Raw genomic sequence first — 15,842 nt, 5'->3', positions numbered from 1 at the left:
TCTCCCAGCTGGAGGAGGATCACAAACGAAGTTTTGCTTCATACTGACATCTATAGGACAGAGGAGGAACTGCAGGCATGTCTATGGTCTCAACGCAGCTGATTGCGATGAGCGGCTCCTGATTAGGCTTTTTTTCATGCTTGAAGATAACTTCAATATGATATTCAGATGTGCTGAAGCAGAGAAACATCTAAAGCTGGCAGGATACTGAGCCTTTTGGGATTCAGTTTGACACCCCTGTTAAAATGGATTGTACTGCATGTGTCTTTTCAATTTCATGATCATAAACATGTAATCAAATATTTGAATGAGAGACAATACCCACAATTTCTGACTGGTTGTCAATTTTCCAGAAAGATGTCAGTGATAATTTTGGTAATGTTTCTTAAAGGATTTGGCAAATTCTGTTTCTAACTTTGTCATTAAAAATGGTTTTCCTGTTGACAGCACATTTAACACATTAATTATTCTGGCCAGTATGGAAGGAATCATCTTAACGTTGATTTTGGTCAATTTGCCAGCAGGACTTGGATTAGAGGAATGGAAGGAGTGGAATGAGTTCAGTGACATCCTGGTTCTCCAGTTTCAGCATTACAACAGACGGTGTTTCGATGAACTTTAAAAGATGTGTCTTTGGATTGTTTCAACTCAATATTCTATTTAAAAAACACATGACATCTTCTGATACATGTAACCAGTTTCAAAACATGCTCCAGACAAAAGTTTTCAGACATTGTGTTTCTGCAGGTATGTGTTGTATGAAAGCAAGAAGCATTTTTCTTATGTAGGGTAAAAACAGTGAAGAGTGAATGTATGACTCATTGATGTTCAAGGAAAACCAAACACTGAATCACAAAACTCACTATTCTTATTAACATTGTCCTTTCAAAGTTCACATCTGCTCATACAGATTTTTCACATCACATTTTTCAAAAACACAATAAAGCAGTCGAGTGAGAAAAACAACTGAAATATGCTTCTTGAAGATTCTTTATGCTAATCGTCTCATTTTTATGACAAACCAGGAACAAGCACAGCCTCAACAGTGTCTGGACCCCCCACATAGCCTCTGAACAGAACAAGGCCCGGCAGAGGTCGTACGTACTGCGACAGCTCAGGAAGATTCATCTGCAGATTCACAGGAACACCCTCCACAACATCCAGTCTGTCCTCTGCAATCCTATCGCTGCCTGGTTGGAATCAGCCACCAAACAGGACAGGCACAGACCGCAAAGGACAATGGGGTCTGCAGAGAGACCAACAGGGCACAACCTGCCCTCTGTCCTGGAGCTGTACCGGTCCAGGATCAGGAAGTGGGCAGGAGACATCTCTGCAGACCCTTTAAACCCCACACACAAACACTGTAAACTCTTTCCATTTTGTGGGAACCACCAGACACAGTTTCATCCCCAGGCCGTTGTTCCTGATGAATTCTCAGTAATCACAGACTCAGTTACTGCTGCAAAATAACATACTTGAGAATATTTGCACTAGTTTTTACATGTTGCCTTGTAGATACACCGTCTACAATTTGATTTTAGAATGTTTATAGTTCTTCTTTCCTTCATCTTCAGTATTCAGCGTCCTGATGGTATCGTCTCAATTTGACACACCGGAGTTAAATTCCTTGTCGGTTGTACAATAAAAGCTGATTCTGATGACTTCATCTCTTTGTGGGACTTCATGTGACGCAGCATTGAACCATGCTGACTGAAGTATCTCCCACATGTTTGACAAGAATATGGCTTCTCACCTGTGTGGGTTCTCATGTGGACCAACAAACTATCCTGTCCAATGTAACTTTTACCACAGATTTTACAGATGATCCTGTCAGAGACAGTTCCTAAGTTCGGACATAATAGATTATTTATCAAAACAACTGTTTTTATCCCACACATGTTTTCCCAAAAAGCATCTCCTCTTGTCCAGCCTGGGTCTCTCAAACTGGAAACTTTTCCACACGGTCACGATGAAACATACTGACTGTTTTCAGCTCTGCATTTGTAGCTGATTCTGATTCAACATGTTCATTCACATCGTGGACTTCAGAGTCATCAGAGAAGAGCTGCTCAGAGTCCAGAAGTTCTTCTGATTCACTCAGGTAACGTTGATCCTCCTCATTAGAAGGTTCCCTGAAGGAATCCCTTTTAAACTTCTTGATCAGCTGCTCTCCATCTTGGCTGCTACCAAATTCCTCCTGCTCCCCGATCTGTGGAGGTTCTGGTTCCTCCTGTTCCTCTTTACACTGCAGCAGTTCTGATTCTTCTTCTTCCTCTTTGATCTGTGGAGGTTCTGGTTCCTCCTGCTCCTCTTTACACTGCAGCAGTTCTGGTTCTTCTTCTTCCTCTTTGATCTGTGGAGGTTCTGGTTCGTCCTGTTCTCGGCAGTATTTTGTTCTTGGTTTAAAACGCTGCTCATCCGTACAGTCGCGTTGCTGTGGGAGCTCTGGAGAGACAAAAAAGTACAAGATCAAACGCAATACTCCTGCATGTTCAAGCTTAAAAAAAAAAAAAAGAAAAAAACAGGACAGGTAAAATTCCAAAAACAGTGTAGAGTCTTTACATTTTTTCTTGATTTACAGTTCTAAGTACTGAACAGCCAGTGGAGTGATGAGTACTGTTTTGGATTAACTTTTTCCAGGTGTTATATTCATTTATCTTCTCACATACATGCACAACATTCCGTTACCTGTTGACCATGCTGCCTGAGATGTAGCGGTAATGTGACGTACTGCTCTTTAAACGTTCTCAGGAAATGTCTCTTCCAAAAAAAATGTCCACACCTTCATTTGTCAGTCCATGTGGGGAAAAGTACCAACAGTTCCATCAGTTGTTTACACACTTAGGACATGCACAGTAAAAAGCTTAAAGATATTTTTAAAAATACATAGCTGTGACAGTTAAAGCTCCAAGTCAAAACATTCAAAAATGTACCTTTGAGATATTTTTTTTTTTTTTTTTAATTGTCATGGCTCATGAGCTAATATTGTGAAAGGGTCAAAAACTACAACTTGTCTCATTGAGGCTGTTGCTGTGTGGAATGCAGATAATCTTTCTGCGCTATAAGAAAATAAAGTTGTGCAGGGCTCCTTCCCCATGACCCTGGATGAATGTAACACTTGAGTCACTTTCTTGAGTTCTTTCAGACTTTTCATTACCTGCTGTCTGGAGCTGGGTTTGAGGTTTCGAGTCGACTTCCGTTAATCTGCAATGACAATGAATTCCCTTCTCGCAGTTGAAGATACTTTGTTCAAACATGGTGAATATTTCCACAGCAGCAGCAGTGAGTCGCTGGGTGGTCAGGTCTCTCACAGAGTCAAGGGAATTGTCCATTTCACCATCAGTCACGGTCACTGCCATGATCTCCTCCTCTTCCTCCTCCTCTTTAATGTGTGGAGGTTCGCGTTGCTCCCCCTCCAGACTGGAGCTCGTCTTCTGGTTACCAATGTGTTGCTGCGGACTCTCTGGAGGGGAAAAAAGACAAAACAAGACACTGATGTGATGGAAGCTAATGTGTTATATTTTGCAGTGATGGATGAATGAGACAGGACAGGCTACATTTACACAATTAACAATAAACATTTGAGACATAGGGTGCTCTCGCTTTAATAAGGTAGCTGTGCAATTCTTTTTTCTTAATGATAAATCTGTCTGGATACAACTTTAGCTTGTTGGAGCTCTGAAACATCAGGGAGAAGTTACAGTTTGACCTGCTTCAGACATGTTGTTTTTTCCAAGCAACACCTGAACGCATCATCATTCTTCAGGATTTACCCAAACAAACCACAGTGATGTAGGCATGCTGGCTCCGCTTAAGTATCAATAAATTACTTCTTCGGTTCGCAAACAGCACAGACAGCGTGTCCTCTGTTTATAATACAGGTGCTTTGTTTAATGCTGGAGGTTTCTGCTTTAAAATCACTTCCGTTGTTTCACCTTGAACTAGAACTGCAGCTGCAGCGTCATTTATGTCTATTTGCTTCAAAATAAATTAAACAATCCTCAATGAATCACATTCATGTGTTCATTCAGACTCCTCCATACCTGTTCTTCGCAATTTGATTGGAGGTTTGTAGCTGATTTCCAACAATCTGCGCTGACGAGAAATCTCCTCCTCGTACTGGGCGATGGTTTGTTCAAACACGGTGAATATTTCTCCAGCGGCAGCAGATAGTCTGTCGTTGATAAAGTCTCTCAAGGCCTGGACTGAAGTCACCGTCGCTGCAGGAGATGAAATATTTCCCCTGCAAGACACGAAAACACAACTCCAACAGTCAGTCTGTGTATCACCTGTCGTCTTCTTCGGAATTTAAAGACATATTCGAGGATTCTCTGCCTATTTCGTACAACATGGCCGATTTGCCAATTCTATAGCACTGCGCATGCGCGGCTCCCTCCGCATGAGGACTGTCAGGAGCACTCACGTCAGCCGCATGTCAGTTTGTTTATATCCGCACAGCTGGAGCATCCCGGTCCGGACAAGATGGCGGACTGGGTGCATGCATAGTTTTGAGCTCCGTCTGCCTGTCCCAACTTTTTGCAAAAATGGAAACTTCCACTGATGGCGCCAAACGAAAAGTCCCCTTTTCTCCGGGCAAAACCCAACCAAACCCCAAAAAGGAGGACTCTGGGACAGATGAAGGTATGCAAGCTATTTTGGAAGCAGCTAATCAGCTTTCTACCCAGACTTCAGTGATCGATAACAAGGTGGACTCATTAGGCATTCAGATTCAACAAAACTCCATCCTGCTCGCCAACATGACGAAGGCCATTGAGTTTAATGCATCAGAAATTAAAGACTGCAAATCGCAAGTGAAAGTTCTGGAGAAGGATGTAGCCGCTGTTGTTAAAATCCACGCTGAGCTAAGAGAGAGAGTCCTGGAGATGGAGAGATACAAGCGGCGTTGGAATCTGCGGATACGAGGGATAAAAGAAAAAGAAGGAGAAAATATTGGTGAGGCGGTCTCCAACTTGTTAAGTAAAATTTCCCCCCAGTGGTCCCAGAACATTGAGCACATTGGGGACTCGGTTCTCCGGTTGGGTCGACGAGAGGAAAGAAGAACGAGGCGAGTCATCATTCAGTTCGTACAGAGGACACACCGCGACGCTTTGTGGAAAATGACCAAGAACTCCTCCATCTGCAAAGACCTGGGCATCGGCTTCATGGAGGATCTCTGCAAAGCTGACAGGGAGACACGCGCAGCACTGTGGCCAAAGATTCAGCAGGCATGAGCCAAAGGGAAGCGAGCATATTACAGAGGCGGTGATGGTTACATCGAAGGTCAGAGGATTACTTAATCTGGACTTCAAGTTGACCTTTTTCTTGTTTGTCACTGAATGTTCGGGGCTTAAGAAATAGCAATAAAAGAAAAGCTACATTTTTGGTCTGTAAGGGTGGAAAAAAGAATTTTGTTTTATTACAGGAAACACACTCAATACCAAAGGATGAAAAATTCTGGATTAACCGTAAGATTCTCTTTGACCATGGTTCCACTAAATCAGCAGGTCTGCCAATTTTATTTTTTAAACTCTCCTGGGAAATTGTTAACCTCCAAATGCAGTAATAACGGAAGACGGCTAATTTGTGAATTAAAACTGGATGAGCAGTATGTTATTTTAGGTAATATCTATGGTTTTAATAATCCCTTTCGGCAGGACACACTTCGTCTCTGGCGAGATTTGCGCGAGTCCTGTTTTTTCTTTTCTTTTCTTTTTTTTTTTTTTTTGAGGGGGGGGGGGTGCAAATAAGATTCACGTTTACCAAACCATATGAATTATATAAACGTGGAACTTATTTGGCCATAGGAGAGAAAACCAGGAGATGCAAATCTCGGTACAGATAAAATGTGTCCTGCCTAATAATGCAGAACCCGGCATAACACCTGTTATCAAAACACTCAAGCACTCAACGGCTTTACAGCGACGAGCAGGACAACTTTTGCAACGGTGTCTGATTCTGAGGTGAGTTTTCAATGCAATACCATAACTGCAAGTTGAGCTCATTAGGGTTCATCCAGCTTCATTCAATTTGCGGGACATCTTGAACAAGACACGACGCGGATTTCAACATATCATCACAGGGTCAACAACATAACAGAAAAACAAACACTTACCTTTCCAACAGAAATGTGGCGAGTTCTGCATCGGATTTGAAGCCATTCAGATCCCGAAGGGTCCTCCACCTCTCGAACGCAGTGCCGACATTTATTCTTGTTCTGTTTCGTGCGCGGTCCTCCTCCTTCTTGTATTCTTTCTTTTGGGCTAGCGTTTTTACGACCCGTGACTTCTTGCTGGAAGCTGCCGGGGGTAAAGCGGGAATTGGCACCTTGCCGCTGCCCGCTGGATGGCCGCTGTCCGCCATTGTTCGGGTTTATGGTTCTTGTTTTTGCTCTTCTTCTTGTCGCTGTTCTTCTTCGTGCTGTCCTCAGTTAACTTCGTGGTGTTTTGATGATGTTTTGTCCCACGAGGCAGGTAAATATGCTGGCCTGGACTTCCTCATGCGCGTTCACGAGAAGCAGAGCTTTACAACCAATAAGGATTGAGGGATGAAGCGCCGCTCCTCGACCAATCAGGATAGAGCCTCAGGGGCTCTTCTGATTGGTGAAAAATACTTGGAGAGGTCGAGAATCCTTTTCAGCTCAGAACAGAGACAGATGGAAACGCTGCGCCCTCGCGGTAGTGCAGTTATACTACACTCCTAAAGGATTATAAACTGTAACATTTAATCCAAAGAAAACACAGAAAAATTAGCACTGACTTGCAAAATCCTGCCTACGGCACCTCTGCCCTCTGCCCCTAGGCTCTGCCCTCTGAAAAACACAGCCAATTAGTTCAATGTTTCTGAAGCCAATCAGCAGAGCAAAACAATGGATGGAAAACAATGGATCAAAGAGACTTGCCTGCTTTTCTGTGTTATCGTAGCCTATACTGAGTTACTAGAGGAGATGACTAAAATTCAGAGGATTAAAATATCGATCTGCACAAATTAAGTACAATCACCGTGGCTGAATACACTGTGCTCTCTGTTGATTGGCTTCAGAAACATTGAACTTATTGGGTGTGTTTTTCAGAGAGCAGAGCTAACCGCGCGTTTTTTACGGCGTCTTAGGATCAGACGCGTTGGTTAGTGGCGAATTGTGACTCTTTTGGCGTTCCATATGTTTACATCCGCGCAGCTGGAGCATCGTCTTTCCGCATAGGATTAAAATACATTTGTAATCATGTCGGACTCTTCTTCCAATCTTACATAAGAATACGATCCGTAAAGTAGTGTCTTGCGTGTTTATGCAACAAAAACACATTTGAAAAGCATGTTACCTGTCCAGCAGAAACTTCGCCACGTCGTGATCAGTCCTAAATCCCTTTTGTGCCTTGAATGTCCGCCACCTCGTAAAGGAATCTCCGAGTAAAACACGCGTTTTGCCCTTCTTTTCTATGGCCTTTCTTCTGTCCTCTGCCATCTCGAACAATGTTCTCTTTTGTGACTAGCCATCTTCGGCCACAAGAGCACCCAGCTGCAGACAAGACAGAGCAAACCGCTTCTGAATGAGGCGCTCGTCCCTCCCACTGCATGCCACTTCCTAAACAATGCTCTGCGCATGCGCGGCTCAAGAGCAGCGCGCGCACAGAGACGGCGATTCTACATGATATGTCGTCACGCAAACGCATTCCCACATGGATTGGCATTATGACTGCCCAATTACGATTTGGAACCACAACGCTGATTGGTTCTAATTATCCTCCAGCATGTCTTTGAAGGCAGCTTGCATCCTACAGTTGAGCTAGCATTAAAATGTTCTCTTATATACTTACACAGTATTATTCATTCATACATTTCCCCTATCAGACCGTCTGTGTGTCTCGGTGCCAGTAGAAGAACTGGGATAGTGTCACTGTTTGCCACCAGGGGCAGCAGAGCGCCTCCCGGACTCCAAGTGTGTCTCGGTACCAATAGAAGAAGAAGAATTGGGATAGTGTCACACTTTGCCAGCAGGGGCAGCAGAGCGCCTCTTGGCCTTTAGTGTGTTTCGGTCGGTAACAGAAGAAGAAGAGGTTCCCCGTTAAACCTCGTGAAGCGGGAACTGACAGCAAGCATGGAACGGTAAAACTGTGTTTTTGTAGCTCTCTAATAGTGAAATTGAACAGTTGAGCCATTGTGGTGTGCGGTTATTCTCTTTGTCTGCTCCTCATGTGGCTGAATGATCCGCTTTTGGCCGTTTGACTGAGTCGCTTGTGGCTAACGCTGCTAGCGATGCTAACAGTGCTAACAGCTGCCATTGAAAATGAACACAGAAGCTAGTAGGCTAACAGCTAATGTGTTGACATCTTTAAAGTAGTTGTTTCTTCATTGAAGCGGTTTCTGACATTTCCACCATCTTTTTCCAAATCTTGTGTTGTTCTTCTTCAGAACATTGCTGACAGTTCAGGCACACAGTTCTGAAGTGGGATGTTAGGATGTAGACTACAGATCTTTAACTTGGACATGAATGCTGCTGTTCAGATCTTCAGCTTTATCGATCGTTCCTAGAACAGAAGAAAACTCAATGGTTTACTCATTTAAACAAGACACACACAATGGTTTGGATTCATATACACAGCCGAAACATGTCAAGGTAGGAAAAATAACCACTGGCCTGTGTATATGAATCCAAACCATGAATACAAAAAAAGGCCTAATTGATCGGACTAAGACACACACAAACTGAGCTTAGGAAACTGTAACATCCATTCATAAAGTGGAAAAAAGTAAAATGAGAACAGGCGACACTGCTCTAAGTGGAAACTTTGGATGAAAAAAAACATTTCTGCTCAAAATTAATATTTTTGAATGCCCCCCCCCCCCAAGGGATCTCAGTGACCTGCCGTCTCCGGTGGTCCGAGATGATGAGGTGACAGTGGCGGCGCGCCGGAGGAGGAAGAAAGTGGCCTGTATCCTGCAGTGGCTTTGTGTCTTTATCCCTAAAGTTAATGTCACAGAACACACCTTCTACGCCATCTGTCAACCCTGTTGTCCTGATCAACTGTTTTAGTCCCGTCACCTGGCAGCGGCAGACCCACTGTCGCCATGGCAACCCCTGCCCGATCCCTGAGAAATACCCCCGCCTCACTATACAGACAGGCCGGTGAGACACACACACACACACACACACACACCTTCATTCATCACATATTGCACTGACCTCATCCTACTCCTCCTTTTCCTCAGTAACTCCACGGATTCAGGATGTTTCCTCCATTTTGGCTCCAGGAGGTCGAACACCTCGATTCGTTCACACACCCAGAAACACACTTGGCAGTTTGGTGAGCACACACACTTCTGTACATGGACTTTATTTACAAAGTGAACATGAATTTCCTGTTTTATTTTTGGGATGCAGTCAATCACTGTGTGGCCCTCATAAGTCTTTAGTGTGTGTTTGTATGCGCACAGAACTTGGATGACAGTGACTGGACCACATCTCCTGTTTCCGGTTTGGAGAACACCAGCTTCTTCCGCGACGACACAACCAACCTGAGCTCAGCCCTGCTGAAGGAGGACGACCCAGGAGAGTCCTGTGAGGCAACACCGGAGCCGAGTCACAGCAACAGTCTCAGCCTAGCGACAGGAACAGTCACCACCAGCGAATTCAGTCACGTTCTCATCAAAGCTGTCAATCTAATGAAATTGTGTGATCTACTGATAAAATCCGGCTGCTCAACATGAGGAGATTCAGAAAGTTTGTTCCAACTTCATGAATATAAATGTGAACCATGAAACTATAACAGTGTTAGGAGAAAGACCCAATTTCAGTTGAAGAGCAGAAACTGTATTTTCAGCCAAGCAAACAGCTGTGAAATGTTCCAAAAGTCTGTGAGATGGGTCCACCTTAAAACACGTGGTCTGATCTAACGCTGTGTTTCTGATCTCTGCAGCCGCCGCCAGTCTTTTCCCAGAATTCCTTGGGTCCTTCCTGAAGCACTCGTCATCTGCAGTGTTTGACCTGCTGGAGGATTATCAGGCTCTCTGTCAAGACAAGGTAGAGGGGCGTGTGTGTGTGTGTCAGGACCTGGTTGGTTTAGTTTTACAGGAGAGTCAAAGTGATGAAATGTGATGTGAACAGTCACAGTTTAAGGAGAAATGTTTTGAATTAACAGAGTTCAACAGAATTATCTGAAAAGATTGTTTGAAAAGACTCGCAACAACCACATGATGCATTAAAGTAAAACATTCCAACAAAATGAGACAAAACTATCAAATATTGACCAAATATGAAACAAAATTCAATTTACTCATCCAGAAGATCCCAAAGATCAAGTAAGTGAACATGAGGAAGTGACAAAGTTGTGTGAACCTGCTGGAATTGTTCATGTGTGAGGTGTGTGTGTGTCCTCTTCCCGGTGGACGTCCTGCAGTTGGTGTGTGAGTGTCTGAGCCGTGTGTGTTCTCTGTCCAGGTGGACGTTCTCCAGTCGGTGGTTCTCAGAGCCGGTCAGAGCAGTCGAACCGCTGGAGTTTGTTGGCTTCTGCAGCAGGAGAACAGCACCTGGAGACTCGTCGCCTCCCTCTACAGGTGAGTGTGAGACTCCCCCCCCCCCCCCCCCCCCACACACACACACACACACACACACACACACACACACACACACACACACACACACACACACACAAAAGCGTCCCCGTCCTCCACTGATCCCCGTCTGGTCCACAGGGACCGGGTCCAGTCGGCGCTGGAGGACGACCTCATGGTGGACGCGGTGGTGAGTTCCCGTAGCAACAGGCGGAAGGACAAATCGTTGAGAGCGAAGCAGAACTCAGTGAGTGGTTCTCCTGCAGGTTCCCAGTGAGAGCGAGAAGGTGGTGGTGGAGCAGCTTTTCCAGAGGGACTCCGTTATCCGACAGAGTCAGGTGAACCTGAAGGCATCACAGCCGGAGCGCGCACACACTCATACATATCTAAAGGTGACCCAAAAGAAAGTAAATTATGAAAATATGTCAGAACAAAGACACAGAATTACCAGGATCTCTTAAAAGATCCAAAACAACACCAACATTTGCACACAAAAAAAACAAGCAGAATGAACCAAACTTTACTCCAGATGTTGATGAATGAACATAACATGGAGGATGAAGGTGTGCTGCAAAATGAGAATGACTCCAAACCAAAAGTTTCAAAAATATTTTATTTAAATGACCCAAATAAAAAGCAAAGGACACCAAATCACCAAGAACTGAATTTCAGATTAAAAGATAAATCAAAATGGACTTGTATCTGTGACTCCGGCCGTCGACTCGCTCCGTTGCAGCTGGTTGTTGATTGGCTGGAGAGCATCGCCAAGGACCAGATTGGGAATTTCTCTGACAATATCGAGTACTACGCCAAAAACGTGTGCTGGTGAGTCTCCAAATACACACACTCACACGCACGCACGCGCACACGCACGCGCATACACACAGAAAGCCAGCAGTGTGTGTTAAGATGAATGTGTGTGTTTCAGGGAGAACACACTCAACGCACTGATGATGAGGAGGAAGAGCGGCACCACCTTCACCGTTCCTCTGGTCACTGAGCTGGTGAGAGCTGTTACCATGGAAACACCTTCACAGTCTGACTGTTGACCACGAGGCCCCCACCAGGGCCCCGGGCCTCGCTTTGAGAACCCCTGGGTGGAGGTTTTACTAACATTGCACCACATGCGTGTCTTCAGGACCCAGACGCTCCTCTCAGACAGCAGCGGCCTCTCGCTGACCTGGACCGAGAGGACGACGCCCGGCTGCTGAAGAACCTGTTCACGCTGATCCGAGCCGGGATGATCGACGAGGTGCTGGGACGTCTGTCAGCGCACGGTCCTGCACAGGACACGCTGAGCTCAGCTGTGTGTGTGTTTCAGGCTCAGAGGCTGTGCAAACGCTGTGGTCAGTCCTGGAGAGCAGCCACTCTGGAAGGATGGAAACTGTACCATGACCCCAACATGACCTCAGGTGACCTCTGAAGCTCGGCAGCAGGTTCTGAGCTGCAGTCTGCTGCTGTAAAGCTCATGTTCCATCATATCCGTTGCGTCATGTTGCAGCAGGGGCAACCAACAGCCTCCACTGTAGTTTACGGCTGTTCTTCCACTGGATGCGGTACGACGCATGTTTTCACATTCTCTGCTGCTGCAGGCAGCACTCCAGGAAGTGGAGGAAGACGCTAAAAACATCTATAAACATCTAGATCCACATTAACAGACTACAGTCAAGAATAGTTCTGTACTTTTCTTGCACTTACAATACCCGCTATGCCTTGTGTCTGTCTGCACTACGGCAGCCCTAATAATTCAAAATAGACAATGCAAAAATTTCAAGTCTCTTCAATGCATTTTTTTCTTTTCCTTTCAATCATCTGCTTAGGATATTACAAAGTTCACATGTTCATTAACGTAACATTTCACCGTTATCATCATTCCTCTGTAAACTACACTTCAATCTACACAGTACTTCCAAAACTATATCAATTAAACAAAGATGATTGAGGAAAAAAAGCTCAACTTCAGATTAGAAATAGCTTTGTAATAGAAGCTGCATGCTGTCCACATAGTCTGACTGTTTTCTGTGTGTGTGCAGGAAGCCTGGAGCTGCAGCCAGTGGAAGGAAACCCTCAGAGGGGCATCTGGAAGGTCTGCTGCTGGAGGATGGCTGAGGAGGTGCAGCAGGACGACACATCCACCGTCCACACACCCAAACCATGACAGCTGCTGTAACGGCTGTGTGCTGTGTTTCAGGAGCAGCTCAACAGATACGAGAGAGCCATCTACGGCAGCCTCAGCGGAAACCTCAAACCGGTAACACACAAGTCTCCAGACTGTATGAATGTATGACATTATGCACTTAAAACTGCCTTGAACAAGAGAACTTTAAACATGGAATTTAGCTATGGCTATTCTGCCAATTAAGAGAATTAATCTTTTGGTAGCCCTGCCCTAAACCGTTAACTTCTCTGTTGGAAACAGAAAAAGGGGCTAAAACAAGTTAGTAACCAGTTAAAACGTGCTCAGAGGTTTTAAATCTGGCTTCCACAGTCAGCTGTTCACCTCAGACCATCAAACTAGTAAAAACAAAAGTGAGATCTGCTTAAAATGAAATGTTTACAGTGAAATGTTGTCATTTTAGTCCTACTCGACATATGGTCTGTGCGTGTGTGTGTGTGTGTCAGCTGCTGGCAGTGTGTGAGTCGTGGGAGGACAGTGTGTGGGCGTACTTCAGAGTGATGGTGGACTCTCTGGTGGAGAAGGAGCTGATGTCTTCAGGGATGGCTCACCAGGAGGTGGAGACGCTGCCTCGAGAATACCTGGAGGCAAAGTATGAGTGTTGACCTGCTCCGATTGTCCTCCGTCCCTCATTCGGACCGTGGAGACGGTGCTTGACCTGCTCTGATTGTCTTCTGTCCCTCAGTTGGACCATGGAGACGGTGTTTGAGGAGCTCCAGGCTTCAGAGTCGAAGGTGAGACAGACAGTAGCTGAATGTGATCAGACAGCCGAAGTGACCATAACGCTGCGTTTTTTTGTTCTGTTGAACAGAAAGTGTTAGAGGAGGCCAAGGAGCATTACCACGTCATCCAGAGGTTTGTCGTCCTGGGAGATCTCGATGGTAAGACCTCCACTTCCTGGTTTACAGAGCAGAGACTGGTCTGGTCCTCACATCTGTAGAACATCTGTGAACCTTCAACCTGCCTCACATATGTCAACCCAAAGAACTTGTTTCTCTCCATTAGGTTTGTTGGAGGAGTTTTCTGATTGGCTGACGGACTCTAAGCCCCTCCCCTCCCACCTGCTGCGTTTCATGACCCACCTGGTGCTGTTCTTCCGCTCTCTGGGCTTGGCGCTGAAGGTGAGTGCAGTGTGTGTGGTTGACCTGCAGAGGGCGCTCTGCTACGTACTGACAGTTGACTGGTTTCAGGAGGAGGTGTGTGTGGACGTGGTGAAGGCCTACGTCTCCCTGCTGATCCGGGACCAGCAGACTGACCTCGTGGCGAGCTACGTGGGCCAGCTCCCCTCGGAGCTCGCCACCGCTCAGTATGCCGCCTTCTTGGAGACCGTCAGTCAGCCGGAGCTCCGCCCACACTGCCTGCAGCTCGCCACCGAAGCCGGTGAGATGGGAAACGCTCTCGGGCCAGTGGGAAGACGCAGAGCAGCCGTGGGAGGTCGCTGAGTGTTTGTTCTTGTGCAGGCTTGGATGTTTCTGCCATCACTAAGCTGGTGGTGGAGACGGTGCGAGAGAGAGACGAGAGCCAGTTCATGCACCACAGCCAGACGCTGGAAACAGGAACCACAAAGGTACAGAAGGCTCCAGAACCCGGACAGTAAAGAGGCTCAGCCTGTGAGTAACGTCGTTCGTCACTCTGCTCTGACAGGAGGACCAGGGGAAGATCGACATCATCGACTGGCTGCTGTTTGACCCCGCCCACCGAGCCGAGGCCCTGAAGCAGTCCAACGCCATCATGAGGAAGTTTCTGGGTACGCTGCGTTGATCTCGTGTTCCCTGCCGGCCGAGGGACTCTGACCGTGTTTTCCTCTCAGCTCTGCAGAAACACGACGCAGCCAAGGCGGTTTTCTCTAAAGTCCCCGAGGACTCCATGAGGGCGATTTACTGCCAGTGGTCCAGCGTGGGGCAGACCGCCCCCCTGCCTGCGGAGGACGAGAACGCCATCAGGGAGCACCTGTGCATCAGAGCCTACCTGGTGTGTTGCTGCAGTTCCTCCTGCTCGCCTGCTGCTGCTGCTGCAGGTTCACTCAGTTCGTTCTGTCGCTGCAGGAAGCCCACGAGGCGTTCACTGACTGGTTCAGCCACAGCAGCTCTGCTCCTCAAAAACCGGCGCCGGTCTCTGAGGCCAAATTCACTGAGCGGGTGGCCAATGAGATGAGAGAGAAGGAGTACCAGGTAAGACCAACGGAGGTTTCCAGGGCGGTGCTGCTATTACACAGCTTCATATCTTATGGTAGTTTGCTAGTTTTATCATCCAGTTTAACTTTGTCTTTAATCATCTGCTGCCATCTTCTCCTCTGGTTGGGGCAGCAGCGCCCCCACAGGCCTGCAGTGGTACTACAGTGTTTTCATGCGTCCTCAGACGGCGCTGTCGGCCTGGTCGTCCCGCCTGGACGCCCTGACCGAAGACGTGAAGGAGCGGATCTACAACGTGCTGCTGTTCGTGGACGGAGGCTGGATGGTGGACAGCAGACAGGTGAGGTTTATCGGATCTGGAGCAGTGGACCGCACAGTGCACTCTGGACCGCGCGGTGGACTGCGGGTCATGCGGTGGGCTCTCTAAGTCTCACAGTGGGCTCTGTGTTTGCAGGACTGTGAGCAAGACTGCGAGCGCAGCTTCCAGATGAAGTCGCTGCGCTCTCTGTGTCTGCCTCGACTCAGCTTCCTGCTGCTCAGCGTGCTGCAGAGCTCCAGCCGCCACCAGGAGGCGCTGCGACTGGCCGACATCCTGTCTTCAGACCAGCACCACCTCTACCAGGTGACCCAGCAGCTTAACGGGGGAGGGGCAGCGCTGCACACTCAGGCTCTCGCTCCCTGCCTCGGTGTCTCACCCTCTGCGCTGTGTTCCAGGTCTTCTCTAAAGACGAGCTGAGGCGACTCCTGCAGAAGTTGAGGGAATCATCTGTGGCTCTGCTGGACCGAGGCCTCGACCCGCTGGGATACGAGTTGCAGCCATGAACACACACATACACACACACACTCGTCTTTTTTCTGTTTATTTGCTAAATAAAAGAATTTCCATCAGGTGGATTTGTTTCTTTCTTTCTCAACACTAAATTCTTGAATGTAATTATTTTGTGAGGATTCAAGATAGAATCAGATTTTCTGACTCAGTCTTAAATAAT

General features: G+C 46.7%; 2 protein-coding genes across 4 annotated transcripts; one reads left to right on the top strand and one right to left on the bottom strand.

The window, feature by feature from the left end:
* Positions 1–374: 374 nt before the first annotated feature.
* Positions 375–6,613, bottom strand: LOC115402807 (cilia- and flagella-associated protein 251-like). Of its 3 annotated transcripts, XM_030111369.1 has the most exons (6): positions 6,113–6,613; positions 4,044–4,243; positions 3,312–3,463; positions 3,158–3,204; positions 2,689–2,782; positions 375–2,445 (listed from the first exon to the last, which is right to left on the bottom strand). In XM_030111369.1, the coding sequence occupies exons 1-6, from the start codon at positions 6,358–6,360 to the stop codon at positions 2,161–2,163; spliced, it is 1,026 nt and encodes a 341-aa protein (XP_029967229.1). In that variant the 5' UTR covers positions 6,361–6,613; the 3' UTR covers positions 375–2,160. The 3 variants fall into 3 exon arrangements, with proteins under 3 accessions (XP_029967229.1, XP_029967230.1, XP_029967228.1); XM_030111370.1 differs by lacking the exon at positions 2,689–2,782; XM_030111368.1 differs by lacking the exon at positions 2,689–2,782 and having other exon boundaries at positions 376–2,445; positions 3,158–3,463.
* A 1,429-nt stretch (positions 6,614–8,042) lies between these two features.
* Positions 8,043–15,743, top strand: nup107 (nucleoporin 107). Its single transcript, XM_030111363.1, has 27 exons — positions 8,043–8,100; positions 8,845–8,927; positions 9,029–9,121; positions 9,205–9,299; positions 9,430–9,553; positions 9,912–10,015; positions 10,433–10,548; positions 10,687–10,735; positions 10,812–10,883; positions 11,282–11,370; positions 11,474–11,549; positions 11,684–11,797; positions 11,867–11,957; positions 12,579–12,658; positions 12,737–12,796; positions 13,168–13,313; positions 13,407–13,455; positions 13,533–13,602; positions 13,727–13,842; positions 13,912–14,101; positions 14,182–14,288; positions 14,366–14,468; positions 14,532–14,692; positions 14,767–14,892; positions 15,080–15,193; positions 15,308–15,475; positions 15,568–15,743. Exons 1-27 carry the CDS (start codon positions 8,093–8,095, stop codon positions 15,673–15,675), a joined length of 2,712 nt encoding a protein of 903 aa, XP_029967223.1. The 5' UTR covers positions 8,043–8,092; the 3' UTR covers positions 15,676–15,743.
* Positions 15,744–15,842: the final 99 nt, after the last annotated feature.

Source organism: Salarias fasciatus, chromosome 16 (genome assembly GCF_902148845.1).
Source record: "Salarias fasciatus chromosome 16, fSalaFa1.1, whole genome shotgun sequence".
In the NCBI taxonomy this organism is placed as follows: Eukaryota; Metazoa; Chordata; class Actinopteri; order Blenniiformes; family Blenniidae; genus Salarias; species Salarias fasciatus.
Note: the sequence above shows the minus strand (reverse complement) of the source record. Positions and strands in the feature narration are given on the sequence as shown.